General features: G+C 49.8%; 1 protein-coding gene across 1 annotated transcript in view; it reads left to right on the top strand.

The window, feature by feature from the left end:
- The window catches only part of PLEKHM3 (pleckstrin homology domain containing M3), a 444,523-nt gene that overhangs the window by 102,148 nt on the left and 321,837 nt on the right, over positions 1 to 20,538 (top strand). The window contains exon 3 of the mRNA XM_029606371.1: positions 4,546 to 5,484. Coding sequence (XP_029462231.1) covers positions 4,546 to 5,484 — 939 coding nt within the window. The remainder of the gene's footprint in view (positions 1 to 4,545; positions 5,485 to 20,538) is intronic.

The raw sequence follows: 20,538 nt of genomic DNA, 5'->3' as shown, positions 1-20,538 counted from the left end.
CGCGGGCGGTGGCCCGCGAGAGAGGCTTCAGGACAGGGGAACCCCCCCACCAAATCTTCCCAATGATGCCAGAGCGACCCACTCCTCCAGTCCACCCATCGGGGGCCGACTCTCGGAATTCTTCGAGGAGTGGGTACGCATAACTTCGGACCAGTGGGTCCTGGACACCATACAACACGGTTACGCCTTGGAGTTTGTCCGTCCGCCAAGGGACAGGTTTCTCTTCTCTCCTTGCGGCTCCGATCTCAAGAGGATGGCGGTTCAACAGACATTAGACCGACTCCAGGACATAGACGCTATTGTGCCCGTCCCTTTCGCCGAGGTGGGCTCGGGCCATTATTCCATCTACTTCGTCGTTCCCAAAAAGGACGATTCCTTCCGACCCATCCTGGACTTGAAGGAGGTGAACCGCTCGCTGCGGGTCAACCGTTTCCGCATGGAGACGCTGCGATCGGTAATTGCTGCGGTCCACCAGGGGGAGTTTCTGGCTTCCCTAGACCTGACAGAGGCGTATCTGCACATCCCCATACGTCCGGAACACAGACGTTATCTACGCTTCAAAGTCCTCGGTCAGCACTTTCAGTTTCGGGCCCTACCTTTCGGCCTCGCGACAGCCCCGCGGACTTTCACCAAAATCATGGTGGTGGTAGCGGCGGCCCTTCGACGGGAGGGAATTTTAGTGCATCCCTACCTGGACGACTGGCTGGTGCGGGCGAAGTCGTTCTCACATGGGCAGGCCTCGGTGGCCAGAGTTTTGGAGATGCTTCGCTCCCTGGGCTGGGTTGTGAACCTTCCCAAGAGTTCTCTCGTTCCATCTCAACGCTTGGATTTTCTGGGGGCGACCTTCGACACTCAACAAGGCATGGTCTTCCTGCGTGCGGACAAGGGCCTCTCCTTGAGGGAGCAAGTGCGTCATTTCGCGTCCCTGTCGGAACCCACCGCCTGGAATTACCTGCAGCTTCTGGGAGTGATGGCATCCACCATCGACATGGTGCCCTGGGCGTTTGCACATCTACGCCCACTGCAGGCGTCCCTGCTCTCACGCTGGAAACCGGTGTCGCAGGAATATCAGGTGATTCTGCCCCTTCCCCAGGCAGCGCGCGACAGTCTGGAGTGGTGGCTGGTCCCGGCTCACCTGGCCCGCGGCGTCTCTCTCGAAGTCCCCTCCTGGGTAGTAGTGACCACCGACGCCAGCCTCGTGGGGTGGGGCGCCGTCTGCGACCGAAGCGCCACACAGGGGACGTGGTCTCCGGAGGAGGCGAAGTGGCCAATCAATCGTCTGGAGACCAGAGCTGTACGTCTAGCTCTTCACCGTTTCCTCCCCTTGGTTCGGAACCGGGAGGTGCGGATTCTTTCGGACAACGCAACCACGGTGGCTTACATCAATCGTCAAGGCGGGACGAGGAGCGAACAGGTCTCCGCCGAAACCACGCTTCTGATGGCATGGGCGGAACTTCATCTGGTTCGGCTTGCGGCCTCCCACATCGCCGGTGTGGACAACGTCCAGGCGGATTATCTGAGTCGACAGAGGTTGGACCCCGGCGAATGGTCCCTTTCCGACGAGGCGATGGATCTCCTGGTTCGACGCTGGGGAACGCCGCGACTAGACTTGATGGCGACCGCCCTCAACGCCAAGGCCCCGCGCTTCTTCAGTCGCAGAAGGGAGCGCGGCGCAGAGGGAGTGGATGCTCTAGCTCTGCCGTGGCCGGCAGGTCAGCTGCTCTATGTTTTTCCTCCCTGGCCCTTAGTGGGCAAGGTACTTCGCAGAATAGAGAATCACAGCGGCCCCGTGATTCTCGTAGCTCCGGAGTGGCCGCGTCGCCCTTGGTTTGCAGACCTTCTCCACATGGCAGTGGACGGTCCAATACGTCTGAGTCATCTTCCTCGGCTCCTGCAGCAGGGACCGGTATTTTTCGAGCAGGCGGCACTCTTTTGTCTTGCGGCCTGGCTTTTGAACGGCGCCGCCTCCGCCGCCGAGGCTATCCGGAGGCGGTAATCTCCACGATGCTCCGGGCTCGCAAACCTTCTACTTCTGTTGCCTATGTTCGCGTGTGGAAGGTCTTCGAGGCCTGGTGTGCCGATCATGGGGCCCGACCCACGGAGGCGTCGGTACCTCTGATTCTTCAGTTTTTGCAGGACGGACTGGATAAGGGTCTGGCATACAATTCCCTGCGAGTACAAGTAGCGGCCCTGAATGTTCTGGTACAGACGGCGGTCTCCCTGCCTCTCCAAGCGGATATCGCCCGCTTCCTGAAGGGGGCCAAACATCTACGACCACCGGTCAGGGACCCTTGTCCGTCGTGGAGTCTTAACCTGGTTCTCAGGGCTCTGGCGAGCGCTCCTTTTGAACCCCTACAAGAGGTTTCGCTTAAAGACCTCACTATGAAGACTGTTTTTCTGGTGGCGATATGCTCTGCCCGTCGCATCTCGGAGCTGCAGGCTCTTTCCTGCAGGGAGCCTTACCTTCGCATTTCGGAAGCGGGGATCTCGCTGCGTACTGTACCTTCCTTTCTCCCGAAGGTGGTCTCTTCATTCCACATGAATCAGACCGTGGAACTCCCGGCGTTCTCTCCAGAGGAGTCGAGGTCTCTTCGTCACTTGGACGTCAAGCGGGTCTTACTCCGCTACCTAGAGGTTACCAATGCCTTCCGGATTTCCGATCACCTGTTTGTGCTCTGGTCGGGACCTAAGAAGGGCTCCTCCGCATCGAAGACGACCATTGCCCGCTGGATCAAGGATGCCATCTCGGCATCTTATATTGGAGCCGGTCGGGATCCGCCTAGGGCCGTCAGGGCTCATTCTACGCGCTCTCAAGCTGCGTCTTGGGCGGAGTCTCGTGCCGTCTCTCCGCAAGAAATTTGCCGGGCGGCGACGTGGAAGTCGCTGCATACCTTCGCGAGGCATTATCGGCTACACCTGGCGCCTTCGGCTCCTGGGCACTTTGGCGATCAGGTTATCCGAGCAGGGCTCTCAGGGGCCCACCCGGTTTAGGGAAGCTTGGGTACATCCCACCGTCTGGACTGATCCTGGTACGTACAGGGAAAAGAAAATTATTCCTTACCTGCTAATTTTCGTTCCTGTAGTACCATGGATCAGTCCAGATGCCCACCGCCATGAGATGCTCAGCTCCTGCTCGGATTCGTTTAGGTAGTCTGTCTTTTCCGCTCCTATTTTCTATAGGGGTTGTACAGCTCCTCACAAGTTGACTGTTTCGACCTGGTTTGGGTCGTGCCTGTTTATTGTTCTTCCTGTTGCCTTACGTTAGGGCTCTTGATCCAAATTGTGTTGTTTTGCTCTTTTGGGCTTTGTTATTCAAGATACTGAGCTCCAGCAGAGGGTGCGCTGGTATATCAGGCGGGACTCTCGAGCTCTGTTCTGACTCCATCTGCTGGACGGGGGACATAACCCACCGTCTGGACTGATCCATGGTACTACAGGAACGAAAATTAGCAGGTAAGGAATAATTTTCTTATGGTTTTAGCCACTGGATTCACAGAAAAATGTATTGTTCCCTGCATCGTCGTATATTGCCTTGATGGCAATTCTGAGTCTTGGCATCATCTCTTGCATAGTGAGACCTGAGTTATGGAATACTCTGCCAGATGATCTTATGCAGGAAATATTGTTATTAAGATTTAGGAAACAGTTGAAAACATTTCGTTTTTAACAGGCTTTTGAACCTTTTAACATAATTTATTTGTTGATTTAGGTATTATCCAGCAGTTTTATTTATGGTACTGTTTAGGTGATAACTAGCGGTTCTAGTCATGTATATTTATGATTTTATTTTTGATTATTAATTTTTTATTGTAAATCGCCTAGGAATGTTGATAATGTGGGATATAAATTTAAGCAATAAATAAATACATTTTAGTTGGATAAAGACTTATGCTGGGACGCCCAACTCTAGTCCTCAAAAGAGCCTCAAACAGTCCTGGTTTTCAGTATATCCATAATGAATATGAATAAGAGAAATTTGTGTACTGTCTTCATTATATGCAAATATATTTCATGCATATTCATTGTGGATATCCTGAAAATCTGACTTGTTTGTGGCTCATGAGGATCAAAGTTGGCCACCCCTGACTTATGTGGCTAAAAGTTGGCCTGGATAAGTGATGGCAAAATTCAAACATTGGCATTTATCCAGATAACTTGAGTTATCTGGATAAATGCTTTTGAATATTGACCTTAACTTATCCAGGCCTTTTAATGTTTGTGATATTTGGGGTGGGAATATAAATTAGTTATTGCACCCATGATATCCATAATGCAGTTCAGTGTGATAGGAAAGTGAAATTTGGTGCATTAATTTTCAGCAGTGATGATTAACCAATAAATGTTGATTATTTCTGCATGAGTTGGATTACTGTAGGTCTGTTTTGTTGATGCATATCTGAATGCAAGGGCAAGAAAGACTTCTTCATTTTCTAGCAGATCTCTAAATAGTTTTCATAGGATTCCAAACTGATTATTTATAGTGTTAGTGCATGGAAAAATGTGGAATAAAAATAAACTTTGACTTTTTAATTTACTTTCTTCCAGAACTCACACTGATGTTCCCAAATATTCTAAAGAAGGGGTATCTGGAAATCAGGAAAGGCAATGACAGCTACTGGCAAAATTGTTATGCAGAGCTCTCGCTATGCAAACTGCACCTATATAATTTAGACAGCAGTGGCAACCAGAATCTCTTTGCAGTTTATCCTCTTGCTTCTTTCCAAAGCATTACAGTGACAGGAAGCTATGAGACCAAGCTGATGGATGCTGTTTTATCAGATGATACCCAACTACAGCTGAAGGCAGAGTCATCCTGGGAGGCTTTGGACTGGGGTCAGAAACTTTGGATGGGGATGCGTTCTTTGACTTTAATTCCATCTTATGTGAACCATGAACATGAGGAGGTAAAGAAGTTATATCACAATAATGACGCTAACAAAGTCTATAGTCTACTAAAGAAGTCCCATGAGCTACTTGAACAAGAAACTTTGGTTGAAATACCAAGAGAGTATCCAAACAATATTTTCAAATCTGGGACGCTTTACAGGTTAACTTTGCAGAATAACTGGAAAGCCTTTACTTTTGTACTAACTGGATCTCATCTTCAGGCCTACCAGCCTAGTCATCTGGATGATGATCCACTACTAAGTTATAACATTGATGTGTGCCTAGCTGTTCACCCTGACATGTTGGATGGCTATGACTCCTGCTTCCAGGTAATTTTTCCTCAGGACATTCTCCGCCTTAGGGCTGAGACGCACCCAAGAGCCCAGGAATGGATGGATGCATTGATATTTGCTGCAAATACAGCTAGGAGCCTGGATCAGAATCTGCAGGTACCCCTCTGGTCCAAACCTAAAGAGCAGCCGAGCAGCAAAGAGCTTTGCAAAAGCAAGCGTCAGTCAGTAACCACCAGCTTTCTAGGCATCCTGACGACTCTGGCCTTGGAAAAAGGACTCACTGCTCAGAGCTTCAAGTGTGCAGGTAAGCATCCAAGTTCTAGTGGGGTTTTTAGGTATAGAATGAATGATACCAAACTTGCAAATAACTATTCCTTTCAAGAATGCTTAGCCGGTGCCTGATGAGCATCCCTAACATATACACATCTGAATGTAGGGTAAATTAGATATTAAACAGTTCATATAGAGTCTGATCTGAACCAGAATTCTAGAATGAGCTGGAAAAGAGTTTGTACTGTTTTGTCAGGTAAGTGTATGGCGTACTGAACTTATTTTTCCAGTTTCATCCGGGTCTCCGGCGTGGCGCTGATATCCAGATTTGTTTTAAAGGTGCTACTTGCTAACTTCATGGAGTTAGACCTCTATCATATCCCCCCCTCACGCGTCTCTTTTCCAAGCTGAACAGCCCTAACCTCTTTAGCCTTTCCTCATAGAGGAGCCATTCCATTACCCTGCAGGTTGCTGATTCTGTTTTTATTTTCAGCCAAGTCTTTGGTTTCTTAAAACAGTTGTGGATTTATAGATATATAGAAAGGAGTGAGTGATTGATAGAAAAGCAAACTACAGTAAGCAGAGGAAATCATTTATTTTCAAACTTCAGAATTTGAGTCATTTAACAAATGTACAAAAAGTATTTTGAGGAGGACAACAACTTGTTTTAAGGTAACCCATTTAATGTTTTGTTGTAAAGCAGTACTCCTGTATATGTAAGGCTGAGATTGTTTCCTCGAGTTACAGACTTATGCTATGAATTTGTATTGTAGACATTGTTGAAGAGTAAATATAAAAATGTTAAAGGTAAGTTGATGGAAGGGCACATTTTTAAACATCTGTTGTTTTTTTTTAAGGAACACTCATCCCTTCTACAAAGTCACTGCTGGCTCATGTAGTAGCAGTGCTTGGAAATTGGATATTGAAAGATAACCTGAACATGAAAACAAATTCAATGAACAGTAGAAATTTTTCTTTGATTCTGCATTTTAATTGTTTCCATCTCTCCAACGGTAATAGAAATGTGCTTTTGTGGGTGGATGGTCTCTTCTCTACCATTCTAGCATAAACTGGCAGATTCCATGACTTAGCAAAAAGAAGAGTATGTTGCGTAGCGCTATATTAGTAGAAGTAGACCAATTAACGTACCATAAATCGATATAAGAAAACAATAAGATGATAACACTTGTGAGAGTGCGTGTTAGTGAGCAGTGGAATACAATAGTCAATAAACAACATGATCCAAAAGTAAATAATTAACATCCATGACATACAGGTTACTTATAATCATTGAGAGGGTAGTTTTCAATAGTGTACATAACTCAGCACACACACATAAGCAGGTGCGCCTAAAGTTACTCCTTATGTTATAAACTGTGCAATTGGAGCCACACAATTTATAACATACTACATATCACTACCCTAAAAGTATGTGCGCATATTTTTAATGCAGGGATCTGCATAGTGTATACACCATATACACATATAGTTTGCATGTTAAATAAGAACATGCCATACTGGGTCAGACCAAGGGTCCATCAAGCCCAGCATCCTGTTTCCAACAGAGGCCAAACCAGGCCACAAGAACTTGGCAAGTACCCAAACACCAAGAAGATCCCATGCTACTGATGCAATTAATAGCAGTGGCTATTACCTAAGGGGTAGATTTTAAAAAAAAAGCGCGTTCGCGTACTTTTATTTTAGAACTTCTAAAATCCTGGATCGGCGCGCGCAAGGCTGCTGATTTTGGGCAGCCGGTGCGTGCCGAGCCGCGCAGCCTGTCTCCGTTCCCTCCGAGTTCCCTCCGAGGCCGCTCCGAAATCGGAGCGGCCTCGGAGGGAACCCTCTTTCGCCCTCCCCCCACCTCCCCCCCCTTCCTCTACCTAACCCACCCCCCCGGCCCTATCTAAACCCCCCCCCTTACCTCTGTCCGTAGATTTACGCCTGTGAGAAGCAGACGTAAATCTACGCGCGCCAGCGGACTGCTGGCGCGCCGTGCTCCGACCCGGGGGGTGGTCCGAAGGCCTGGATCACGCCCCCGGGCCGGCGCCACGCCCCCGGTCCCGCCCCCGAAACGCCTCGTCCCGCCCCAAAACGCCGTGTCGTTCGGCCCCGCCCCCAGACACGCCCCCTTCCAAAAACCCCGGGACCTACGCGCGTCCCGGGGTTCTGTGCGCGCCGGCGGCCTATGGAAAATAGACGCGCCGGCGCGCAAGGCCCTGCTCACGTAAATACGGGCGGATTTACGCGAGCAGGACTTTTAAAATCCGCCCCTCAGTAAACTTGATTAATAGCAGTTAATGGATTTCTCCTCCAAGAACTTATCCAAACCTTTTTTGAACTCAGCTACACTAACTGCACTAACCACATCCTCTGGCAACAAATTCCAGAGCTTAATTGTAAGTTGAGTGAAAAATAATTTTCTCTGATTAGTCTTAAATGTGCTACTTGCTAACTTCATGGAATGCCCCCTGGTCCTTCTATTATCCGAAAATGTAAATAACCGATTCACATCTACTCGTTCAAAACCTCTCATGATCAAAGTCCTCCATCATATCCCCCCTTAGCCGTCTCTTCTCTAAGCTGAAGTGCAACATGCATGTAATAACCCTCAATTTATGTGCAGAGATAGGTACTTTATAAAGTTGGCTGATGTATGCCCTTCTCCATCAACAAGCAGGCTTGCATCAATAACACATGGGCTGATGTCATCAGACAGTGCTGACACTGACCCAGCTTAGTAAACACTTTATTGAGCATATGTGGGAATTCACACATGCGTATACTGTCTTGTGAGCCCCTTGGTCTTTCTTTATCTGAACTAGTGCACAGGCTGATCCCAGTCTCACTTTCAATTTTTTTTTTATGATGTTTGTAATTAGTGCCACTTTTACTGTGTCATGGGGCAGTGAGCTGAAGTCGAGGAGCACCCCTTCAGAAGTGGCAGAGAGCTGCAGGGCAGGACTGTAGACTGTATTCTGCCTAACCAGCTCCCTCCCCTGCAAGTTGAATCCTTGGGTTCTGGGGGCAAATAGGACTTGCCTTCTAGAGAACATCATGGTTTGTGCTAGATTTAGGCAGGGCTGGAGGCAAGGCTGGTATTATTGGCAGGCAGGAGCTGGATACAGGCAGGATGGAAGAAAGATTGGTACTGAGAGCAGGCAGGAGCTGGATATATGCAGGGCTGGAATATGGTACAGACTGGGACTTGGAACATGATACAGACTTGATGCTGGGACTAGGTACCTGCAGGCCTGGAGACAAGGCTGGAGCTGAGGTCAAGGTCTGGGAAAGCATACAAGGGACTAGACTGAGGAAGACTAGACAAAGACAGGACTAGACAGGCAACGGAAACAAGAAAGTCTGAACAGGGCACAAGGCAGGCTAGGCGAACCTTAAAGGACCCGGAGGCCACAAGGAAGAGCAGGAGAGCCCAAAAAGGCACCAAGCATAGTAAGTGATCCTGAAAGTTTGCAGAGCAAGGCCAGGAAGCCTGGAAGAGCCCAAAGCAAGGCAGGTAGGCCTGGAATTCCACCAGCCAAGATAGAAAGCTAAGGTAGGCCTGGATAGGCCTGGATAGGCTACAAGCAAGCAGGCCAGATGTCTTCCACTTCACATTAATATCCAGATGTCTTCCACTTCACATTAATATCCATGTGAGAATCTGCATACGTGTACTAGTTAATAAAAAGTCATATTGAAAACCTACTAATCCTATGACAGTGGATTGTGGTCATTTCCAATCAGTATCTACTTTCAGAAACTATGCATATGTATAAAGCCTTGATGAAGAAAAGACTTTGGACTTATAGATTTTGGACTTCACACACACAAACATCACATTTGTGGACTTCACACACGTGATTTTGCACCCCAGACTTTTAACGAAGCCTCGCACCATATTTTGAGACTGCCCTCAGCTCAGCCCAGCCCTTCTCCATTAACTTTGGAGTACCTACCTAATCATACTTTCTGATTTCATCCTTAAAAAGCCTTTTCAGTCAGTCTTTGCGCCTATTCCCCTGCCTTCTGTAAGCGCTGGGTCGACTTCCCTGAGACTGTGGCATTAACCTGTTAGTTCCTGTACGTACCCGGATCCGTCCAGACAGTGGGTTGAGCCTCCTTTCCAGCAGGTGGAGACAGACTAAAACTTGAAGGATGCCCTATATCAGGACAGAGCCTATCCTCTAACCCTTCAGTATTCGTCTGTCTCCAGCAGTGTAGCATCTCCCCTTCGGTTCAGCCTTTTCTTCTGTCTTTTGCTAGGCTCAAGCAATTATTTCTTTTGGTTCTCGCTTGTTAAAAAAAACAAAAAAAAAAAACCAGAGAAAGGGAAGTTTGCCTTTTTTTTTAGTGATTTTTCCTTTTTCTGTGTGGGAGATGGTTCCGTCTCCCAGCTCTTGCCCGGCTCAGGGGGGCTTTGCCCCTTTTGCAGTAGGGGATTCCCTGCATAGCCTGAGTCCGTGGACGCTTCCAGGTGTGGGGACAGAGTCTCTCTGGGTCTCGTTTCCCCCCATCTGGCTGCCGAGAGGGTTTTGAACCTGCTGCTGCGCTCAGTAAAAAAAAAAAAAAAAAGTTTTAAACAAGTTGCAGGTACTCACCTACCTCTAACTTATTTGCAGCAGTTGACCAGCATTTTTTCTTTTTTTCTGGTCAGAGCAGGCCTTGAACCGGCATCGTGACAAGCAGGAGGCAGCAGGTTTCCCTCCTGCTCTCTCCTGCTGTGCAGGTTGTCAATCAAACCTTTTTTCTGCTTTTTTTTCTTCAGCCGCGGCTCGGCTATGTCCCGGCAGGCAGCCTGCCTTTCTTGTGGGCTGCCCTCTTCGCGTTTTTCGCGGCAGGGTCTCTGCACTGCTTGCCTGCCGGGTGGGGAAGGTCCCTCCTCGGCAGGACAAGCAAATTTAGCCCGGGGCTCCACTTCTCCCGGCATGGCCAGGCCTTTCCCGGGTCGGCAGAGCCCGGGAACGGCGGCCATATTGGATTTTTCATCGGGGCCGATTTCAGTGCTCCCTGGGGCTGGGGGGGCCAGATTTTTTTATTTAACCCCCGATTTGGCCCCCGTGGGTCCCCAGGAGGGGGGTCCTGACCCCTCCTTGCCCCCGTCTCCGGCAAATCCAGGGTCCCTATTTCAGCGGATTTCGTCCTCCTCATGCACAAATCTTATTTAGCTAGCTTGCATGAGCAGGACGAAAGCCCCCCCTTGCCCCCCCCCCCCGCCAAAAATCCCTCGCTCAGCGCTGTTGACCGCTGGACCGGCTGCGGAGCCCCAGGGGCCAGTTCGGGTGCGGGCACCCCCCTTCCTCCCCCCCCCCCCCCCGGTGTCTCCCGGGTCCTTGGACCCCGCTGCTTCCCCAGATTCGGCGGATGCCCCCCCCAGAGGGGGATGACCCCAGAGCCCTTCGTCTATTTCGTAAGGAGGAATTGGAGCCCCTCCTTCCCCTTGTTTTGCAGGAGCTGGGTCTGGAAAGTCCTTCCGTGGATAATCTCATGGCCTCGCTCCCTAAGGATATGAACCCGGTCCTAGGGGGGCTCCGGCCTCGGCCTCGGCCTTTCCCTTCCACCCCATGCTCAAGCTCCTTATCCTGCGGGAATGGGAGGCCCCTGAGGGGTGCGTTCTGGGTGGGGCGTGCGATGGATAAGCTCTATCCCCTCCCGGAGGAAGGTTTGGAGCTGCTGCGATATCCCTCGGTGGATTCTTATGTCTCTGCGGTGGCCAAACACACCACGATTCCGGTGGAAAGTTCCACGGCTCTGAAGGATCCACAGGATCGTAAGTTAGAGGCTCACTTGAAGCGCATCTTCGACGTTTTGGCCCTCGGGGTCCGGGCGTCTTGCTGCAGCAGCCTCATGATGCGGGCAGGTCTTCAGTGGGTTCAGCAGTTACTCTGCGCCCGGGACTTCCGCCAGCAGAGGCAGAGCAAGCCGAACGTCTGGAGGTTGTAACCACCTACGTATCGGACGTCCTCTATGATCTGGTCCGTGTGCAGGCGAAGGCGATGGTTTCGGCGGTGGCTGCCCGGAGGCTCCTTTGGCTACGCCATTGGTCGGCTGATTAGTCGTCGAAGACTCGGCTGGGCACGTTGCCCTTCAAAGGTAAGATGCTCTTTGGAGAGGATCTCGAGAAGCTTATGGACTCCTTGGCTGACAACAAGGTCCATAAGCTTCCAGAGGACCGCCCTAAGTCTTCCCGGTCCTTCGCGCCCTCCCGCTCTCGCTTCAGGGGCCAGCGTCGCGGTTACTACCCCAAACCAAATAAGCCTGATACTTCACTTTCAATGCATATCCAGCATAGTTCTCTGCTTCAACGGCAGGGCAGAAGAAAAACTGATACTTCACACATCCAGCAGAGCTCTCTGCTTCAACGGCAGGGGAGAAGAAAAAAGGGTTCGCACTCACAAAGCGGGGAGTAGCTGGCTTGTTACGGCGGTTACTACCCCAAACCAAATGTGCCTGATACTTCACTTTCGATGCATATCCAGCATGGCTCTCTGCTTCAACGGCATGGGAGAAAGACTGATACATCACGCATATCCAGCATAGCTCCCTGCTTCAACGGCAGGGGAGAAGAAAAACAACCAATAAGGGCTGTATAACATAGTCTGGGTAAAACAAATAAGCATGGGTGTAGCTTGCTTATTGCGGCAGTTACTACCCCTACTACCCCTAACTAATCTAGCTAGATATTTCACTTGGATGCAGCTCCATCACTGCTCTCTACATTAATGGTGGGGGTGGAAGGGAAATAGAACCAAGAGCTAAGAGAAACAGATAAGTATGAGAGAAAAAATGTGTGAGGCTTGCTGGGCAGACTGGATGGGCCGTTTGGTCTTCTTCTGCCGTCATTTCTATGTTTCTATGTTTCTATGTCGCTTCGCTTCTCAGGGGTGGGGCGGTTCCGCGAGGGGTTCTTCTCGTGCTCAGTCCTGGTCGCAGTCCTTTCGTGGCAAGCGGCCTTTTCGTGAGGGCCAGCCCATGCGTGCCACCACTAAACCTGCCACGCAATGAAGTTCAGCTGACCCATTCCTCGGTTCCTTTCCTCGGCGGACGCCTCTCCCTGTTCTTCGAGGAATGGGTCAAGATCACATCGGATCAGTGGGTCCTCGACATTATCAAAGATGGGTACGCTTTCGAGCTCGTCAGGGAACTGTCGGATCTCTTTCTTTTCTCGCCTTGCAGATGGGCTAAGAGGGACGCGGTGGTCCAGACTCTCTTCAAACTTCTGGATCTGGGGGCGGTGGTCCCAGTTCCGGAAAGGGAGATTGGTGCCGGCCAGTATTCTATTTACTTCACCGTGCCCAAAAAGGACGGGTCCTTCCGCCCCATCCTGGACCTTAAGAAGGTCAATTGGGCCCTCAAGATCCCCCACTTCCGCATGGAAACCCTGCGTGTGGTCATTGCGGCGGTCCGCCCCGGAGAGTTCCTTGCTTCTCTCGATCTCGCAGAAGCGTATTTCCATATTCCCATCCACCGCGACTACCAGAAATATCTCCGATTCCACATCCTCAACCAGGACTTCCAGTTTCGAGCTCTCCCCTTAGGCCTCGCGACCGCTCCTCGCACCTTCACGAAGGTCATGGTAGTGGTAGCGGCCGCTCTGCGCCAGGAGGGGATTCTCGTCCACCCCTATCTGGACGATTGGCTCATCAGGGCCAAGTCGGAGACCTCTTGCCAATGGGCGGTGGATCGCGTCTTGGAGCTCCTTGCCTCCCTCGGGTGGATAGTGAACTTTTACAAGAGCAAGCTTCAGCCCTCTCAGGAGTTGGAATTCCTGGGAGCCCACTTCGACACCCGAGTAGGCAAGGTTTTCTTACCACGGGCGCGCGCCCTCAAGCTGCTCGATCAGGTCCGGAATCTGATTGTGCTACCCTCCCCGACAGCCTGGGATTATCTTCAAGTCCTGGGATCCATGGCTTCCACCATCGACCTTGTCCCCTGGGCTTTTGCTCATATGCATCCGTTGCAGAAAGCTTTGCTATCCCGTTGGCAGCCAGTGTCGGAGCAGTTTCACGTAGTCCTTCCGTTCTTGGATTCTACTGCCGACGAATTACAGTGGTGGCTGTCGCTTCCTCATCTTCTGCAAGGGATGCCTCTTCAAGCTCCACAGTGGATGATAGTGACCACGGATGCTAGCCTGTTGGGCTAGGGTGCGGTCTACCTTTCTCAATCCACCCAGGGAACATGGTCGCAGACTCAGTCGCGCTGGCACATCAATCGACTGGAAACCTTGGCGGTCCGCCTGGCTCTTCAGGAGTTACTTCCCCTGATCTGCGGCAAGGCGGTAAGAGTCCTGTCTGACAACTCCACCACAGTGGACTACATCAATCGCCAAGGGGGCACTCGCAGTCCCCTGGTAGCCTTAGAAGCCAGCCGTCTCCTCTCTTGGGCGGAGCATCACCTACAGTGCCTTGCGGCCTCTCACATCGCAGGCAAGGAAAATGTTCAAGCCGTCTTCCTCAACCGGCAGTCGCTCGATCCGGGAGAGTGGGTGCTCTCGGACGCGGCCATGGCTCTGATAGTGGACAGTTGGGGTCCTTCTCACCTCGACCTCATGACGACTCTGCGCAATGCCAAGGCCAATCGGTTCTTCAGCCGCTGGAGGGAGCACGGTGCAGAGGGCGTGGATGCTCTGGCTCTACCTTGGCCAGCGGACGTCCTTCTGTACGTGTTTTCCCCGTGGCCACTGGTGGGGAAAGTTCTCAGGAGAATCGAGCTCCACCGGGGACCGGTGATTCTCGTCGCTCCCGAATGGCCGCAAAGACCGTGGTTTGCGGATCTCATCAATCTAGTGGTGGACGGGCCCCTGCGCCTCGGTCATCTTCCTCGTCTACTCCGGCAGGGGCCTGTATTTGTCGACCAGGCCGATCGCTTCTGTCTAGTGGCCTGGCTTTTGAACGGCATCGCTTGAGGTGCAAAGGTTATAAGGAGGAGGTCATCAGCCCGGAAGCAGTCGACTTCTCTGGCCTATGTGCGCATCTGGAAAGTTTTTGAGTCCGCGTGTGTGGAATCTGGTGTTCCGGCACGCTCCGCCTTGATTCCTCTGGTCCTTTCTTTTCTTCAGAAGGGGTTCTCTAAGGGCCTCTCCTTCAGTTCTCTACGCGTTCAAGTCTCTGCGCTCAGCTCTCTCCTGGGTCGGGTGGACGGTCATTCCTTAGCTGCTCACCCTGACGTGATTTGTTTCCTGAGGGGGGTTAGGCATCTTTGTTCCCCCTCTCGTGCCACGTGTCTGTCGTGGAGTCTCAACCTAGTCCTTCGTGCTCTCTGTACAGCTCCCTTTGAGCCTCTTCGCCACGCTACGCTCAAGGATCTAACACTCAAAACCATCTTTCTGGTCTCTATCTCCTCTGCTTGCTGGATGTCCGAGCTCCAGGCGCTGTCCTGTCGGGAGCCCTTCTTGCGTTTTTCTGATTCCGGGGTCTCTCTCAGGACGGTTCCTTCTTTCTTGCCTAAGGTTGCCTAAGGTTGTCTCCGCCTTTCATGTCAACCAGTCGGTAGAGCTACCCGTGTTCTCTCCGGAGGAGATTGCGGGTACGGCTGGTGGCGACCTTCGGCTAGATGTCAAACGAGTCTTGCTTCGCTACCTCCAGGTCACCAATGACTTCCGCATATCGGACCATCTCTTCGTCCTTTGGAGTGGTCCCAACCGGGGTAAACAGGCTTCTAAGACCACGATTGCGCGGTGGTTGAAAGAAGCCATTTCCTCGGCATATCTTTGTCAAGGTCGTCCTCTTCCTGAGGGTCTGAAGGCCCATTCTCTGCGTTCTCAGGCTACTTCGTGGGCGGAGAGTCAATCTGTCTCCCCGCAGGAGATTTGCAGGGCCACTTGGACGTCTCTGCACACTTTTGCTCGGCACTACCGTCTGGATGTGCACGCTTCGGTTTTCGGTTCCTTTGGGCAGCAAGTGCTTCGAGCGGGACTGTCTTGGTCCCACCCAGTTTAGGGAAGCTTTGGTACATCCCACTGTCTGGACTGATCCGGGTACGTACAGGAAAGGTAAATTAGTTCTTACCTGTTAATTTTCGTTCCTGTAGTACCACGGATCAGTCCAGACGCCCTTCCCTGTCTGTCTTCTGTCCTCTCGAAGCTTGTTTTCTTGCAGGTTTGCAGATTTTCATATTTCACTCTGTGCAAGATTACTGAGCAATTACACCGGAAGCCTTGGCCGTTTTTTATACCAAGTTTATGCAAGAGCGTATAGGTATACCATGTTTCTACATTATTCTATAGTTGCTCCTTTGAGCTTTATGGTTTCTTGCTTGATCCTATTCTTGGGTTTGTTGTTTTATGCTTTGACATACGTTATACTGAAGGGTTAGAGGATAGGCTCTGTCCTGATATAGGGCATCCTTCAAGTTTTAGTCTGTCTCCACCTGCTGGAAAGGAGGCTCAATCCACTGTCTGGACTGATCCGTGGTACTACAGGAACGAAAATTAACAGGTAAGAACTAATTTCCTTTCCCCTGCTGGAAGTCCAGCTGACTGCCTCCATGCCAAAGACAGGATCCTTACCTGTTTCTCTAAAAGGATGATCTAATTGTGGTGGAGAGTGAGAGAATCTGAGTTCCTGAAATGTCTTCATGCTGTCCTGATCAGCATAAAATTAACTGGCTAAATTAGTACTTTAAATTTGGGTAGTTAATTGGAAATGTGTTTGAGAGAAATGCAAGTGAACTTTGGGCTAGACATGGGTGTTTTCATAACCTTTGTTACAAGAGTGATTTACTCTGTTAAACCAAACTTAAAACAATATTCAGTAGTTATTCTATGGTTAGCCATATAACTTTAGACTTAACCGTATCTATTCAAAAAAGAATATATCAGGTTAAGTTAGGTTCCATTAAAAAAAAAATAAAAATTTGCAGCCTGTCTCATGCATCCCTCCCACCGAGTTGCCAAGGCCCTATGGGGCCGAAATTGCAACCCACCCAAAATGGTGCATTTAATCTTTAAAAAAAATTATTGGGGCTGGGAGTCCTCCCACCCCCTGCATCTACTTCCCCTTATACTAAAAATATTAAATCTGGTGGCCTCCAGGGTTCCCTCCAACGCCCACCCCTTTCCCTTCTCACCCCTCGCCATGTACCTTTATTTCAACTTGCTTTCCAGGATTGCCGGTGCTTCTGGGGATGCTTCTGCTATTGCTGGGCTACTACGATGTAGGTGTATGATTCCAATGTATTTGTACGATTTCATCGTAGTAATCTAGCAATGGCAGAAGCGTCCCCAGAAGTGCCAGTCCTGGATCGTGGTAGGAGGCTTCCGAGCAGGTCTAAAGTTATGCAGCTAACATAACCGGATAAACCCGATAACGCATAACGGGACCCTTCTGTGGAGTGCCCCCAAAACGCCCCTTTTATATCCGGCTAAATTATAGCTGGATAGCAACATATCCAGCTATAATTTAGCCGGATAAGAAGCTCAAAATGCAATATTATCCATCTAAATGGCTTTTGAATATCCACCCCAATATCTATTATGTATAAAACAATTGTATATTTTATGCTGCTATAATAAATATTATCCAACTCAAGAAAGGAATAGACATTTTGCTGTTTTTACATGAACTTGGACCTTATTTTATCTGATTTAAATGCCAGATAAACCACATGAAGCCAATATTCAGCCAATATCCGGCTAGCTTGGCTAGCTAGCCGGATAAACCATAAGTTATGTGGCTAACTCTGCTTCTTCTGGAAATGCCTCCTGCCCGCCCCCAACCTATGCAGCTAAATTCTAGCAGCATAACTCGTTAGAATTTAGCCGCATAAGGCTTTCAATACCGCCAGTTAGCCATTTAGACGGATAACTTTTCAGTTTTCCATCTAAATGACTTTTGAATATTGACCTCCACAAGACTGATTATTCCTTACAAACAGCACTTTTAAGTTCTAAAAAAAAAAATAATAATAATTAGATGTGTATGAAAATCCAAGGCCAAAAAGGTCATCAGCTTCAAGGCCTGCATCTGTGTGGGCCAGAAGTCTATCATAGATTCACACTCCATCTGCTATCATTGCCTGGGCCTGAAACTTGACTTGACACAACTGCTACAGCTGTGGTTGGATGTCCCCTAGGATGCAGCAGCACTATGCCTGGAATGAATGTGCCGGCAGGTAAGAATCTGAAGTCTTGGCATGAGTTTGAGCAGCAGAAGTGCTCCATATCTAGGAGCGAGGTTGTCATTGGACTCTCGGCATAGGAAATCAAGAGGCGAATCTTAATGTTCTCATTCTCAAGGGAATGGGAATTCTCCACCCCCTCACCATGAGGTGGTTCTGGTATCTATCTCAGGTTAGGAGCTGACTGTAGCATGGTTCTGGGGGAGGCACTAAGAGCAGCTCCTAAACAATATGAGGTACCCCCTTGGGGCCATCCCCCTCAAAGTTGAGGAAAAGATCCCATGGAGCAGGTCTCTTTTCGATGCTGAGGCAGGAGATAGCCTTATCTGCACAGGCCCCATCATTCTTCATGGCGTGAAAAATCCACAGTACACTAAGCCATTTATTTTACTCTGACCTGGGGCTGTCCATGGTGCTGTCTGTGTCATTGGAATGGAGCTCACATTCTAGAGCTCAGTAATCACACTCAGTGGCATGCAAAGGCGCTGTTGATATGCTGGAGCGGAGTGCTTTGGCACATCAGCTTAAGAGTACCACTGTTGGTGCTATAGCATGGAAGGAGATGTTAGCACTATCTATAAACCAAGATGATGTTCCGCAGTTGTTGACGCAACTGGTGATGAGCACGCAGAGCCAGCTCCTGCCACAGCAGATGTAGCTGCTATGATGCTGAGTTTCTCCTCAGCTTTTTAGGCAGCCCTTAGTGAGGATGAGCTGATCTTGGTTTCTGAAGAGACTTTCTCTCTTCCTGCCATGTCTCAGAGGGTCATGTAGCCAGTGGGAACCCAGTCATCAGAGCTAATGAAGAATTTATTTGCCTCCTTACGTTTCTAAACACCAGAGAGGGAAATTAGAACCTCTCCTGTCCAAGATAAGAACAATTTTCCCAGATAGTGAGACTGCCCAAAATTCTACACTGGTGCATATATCTCTGGTATTGGGGGGTATGTCCTTAAAATGAGATGGTGGATTCTCTTCCTTCAGGGGAGACCCTTCACAAATCAAAAGGGGAAGAAGTGGGATCAGTTCAATCTTTTGTTCCTACCAGACGTTTCCGCCTTGGTTGCCCTCATCTTTGTCAGACTTGTTATTTAGTACTCCTCCAAGGCCACAAAAGGAGGAAGATTCCACAGGGATTTCTTCAGAACCCCTGTTGGACTTGCCTCAGCATACCTAGCCTCCAGAGGATCTCTGCTACACCCAGATTTTTAGATAAGCTATTGGGAAGAAAAAGAATCTGAGAACCAATGTCTTAAGACTTCATCTCGTTCAACCTCCAGTAGATGCTGCGGCTATCCCAATTCACAAATACCTCAGGGACCTGAAGATAAGGATGTGGCAGATACTGACAACATGTCTTCCGGTGGCCTGGAAACTGGATCTAAAATACAGGATCCAGGCTTCCCCAGGTTGGGGTGGTGGTGGCGGAGTCGGCATTGAAATGTTCTAAATGCACTCGAGTTTTCTCCAACACTCCTCTTGAGAAGGACCCAAAAGTATTGGATGTGTTTAGGGAAAACGGTCTTCCAGGGGTCCATGCTGAATGCTCAAATTGAGTCCATAATTTGCAAGCATTCATGCAGTATTTGCATGAGCATCTTGTTGATGTACTTTATACAGGCTACAACTTACTCAGTGAGAGAACTCAAGAGATGGAGGCTCCAATTAAGGAGCATTAATCCACTATATAGTTGTTAAGAACCACGGCTCGCGGGAAGGCCCTGTGAACCGCCAGACTCACCCCAATGCTGCCAATGCTCTCCTGCGGCCAGGATGCCACACTCCCCCCAGCAAAGCCGAGTGCGGCATGGCAGGCCATTGCATCCTGGTGCTCTGGGCCCCTCCTCCTCCTAGGTGTGTGTGCCCGTTTCACTGCAGGATAAAAGGCACATGGCAGGAAATTTACCTCTGCTCCTCTTGATGACATCATCACCTGCTCCCTATATCAGGCTCCCCCTGAAGAGCACAAGACACCTTAGTAACAGGTTTCCTGCATCCTGTGCAGTACGTGTTGCGTCTCCGTGTTCCTGGTTCCTGTTTTCTTGTCTTGCCTTGCCTTTCCTTCCAGTCCAGCCTCGTCCTGCTTTGCCTTGCCTTCCAGTCCAGCCTCGTCCTGCCTTGCCTTGTCTTGTCTTCCTGCCTAGCCTGTCTTCCTTGTCATCAGTATGTCCTGTATCATCACATCCATCCTCTGCTTGTTGTTCCGGACCTGACCTCTTGCTTTGACCTGACTACAATTGCCTGCCGCCTGGATCTGATTCCTTACCTGGACCCAACTAAAATTGCCTGCTGCCTGCCCCAACATTGGTTCTCTTCTGACTTCTGTAAGGATTTCTACTTCTGATGTACCTCTGGACTCTAACTACCACTCTTGCCCTAGGGATCCACCTAAGTCCTGCCAGCCACCAGAATCCAAGGGCTCAACCTGCAGAGGAAGTGGTTGGTAAAGGTGAAGCTCCAGACTTTCCCGATATAGGGCATATTTGTCAGCTGCCGGTGTAGGTCTCGGGGGCTTGCTCTCGAGGCTGCGTAAACTGCGCTGTAGCACTAAAGGCTCACACGCACAATATTCGTCACAAGTCTTTATCAACAGCATCGGGGGACCATCTGGCTCTGGTTCATCTCCAGTATTTTTCGTACAAACTTCCATTCTTCAACAGCCATCCCGTCTGCTCTTTTCAGCATCATCAAGCTCCTTCAACTCTTCAGCAGCAGCAGTTGCCTACTCAAGGTTGACAGAGGAAGAAGCATCAGCCAAAGGCTCAGCAGCAGATGCAGCCTAAGCCCAGGACCAGTTTTTGATAACTTTGAGACACTCCACCAGTGGAGGAAAAGCTTCAATCCTTCCTTCTGAAATGACTTCTGTGTCACCAACATCAGAACTGAATCAGATCAAGGGTCCATCAAGCCCTATATCCTATTTCTAACAGTGGCCAATCTCAGGTTACAAGTTCCTGGAAGGATCCCAAAT

The sequence above is a fragment of the Rhinatrema bivittatum genome, chromosome 6, assembly GCF_901001135.1.
Source record: "Rhinatrema bivittatum chromosome 6, aRhiBiv1.1, whole genome shotgun sequence".
Lineage (NCBI taxonomy): Eukaryota > Metazoa > Chordata > Amphibia > Gymnophiona > Rhinatrematidae > Rhinatrema > Rhinatrema bivittatum.
The sequence above is the reverse complement of the archived record's forward strand: the minus strand, read 5'-3'. Positions and strand labels throughout refer to the sequence as shown.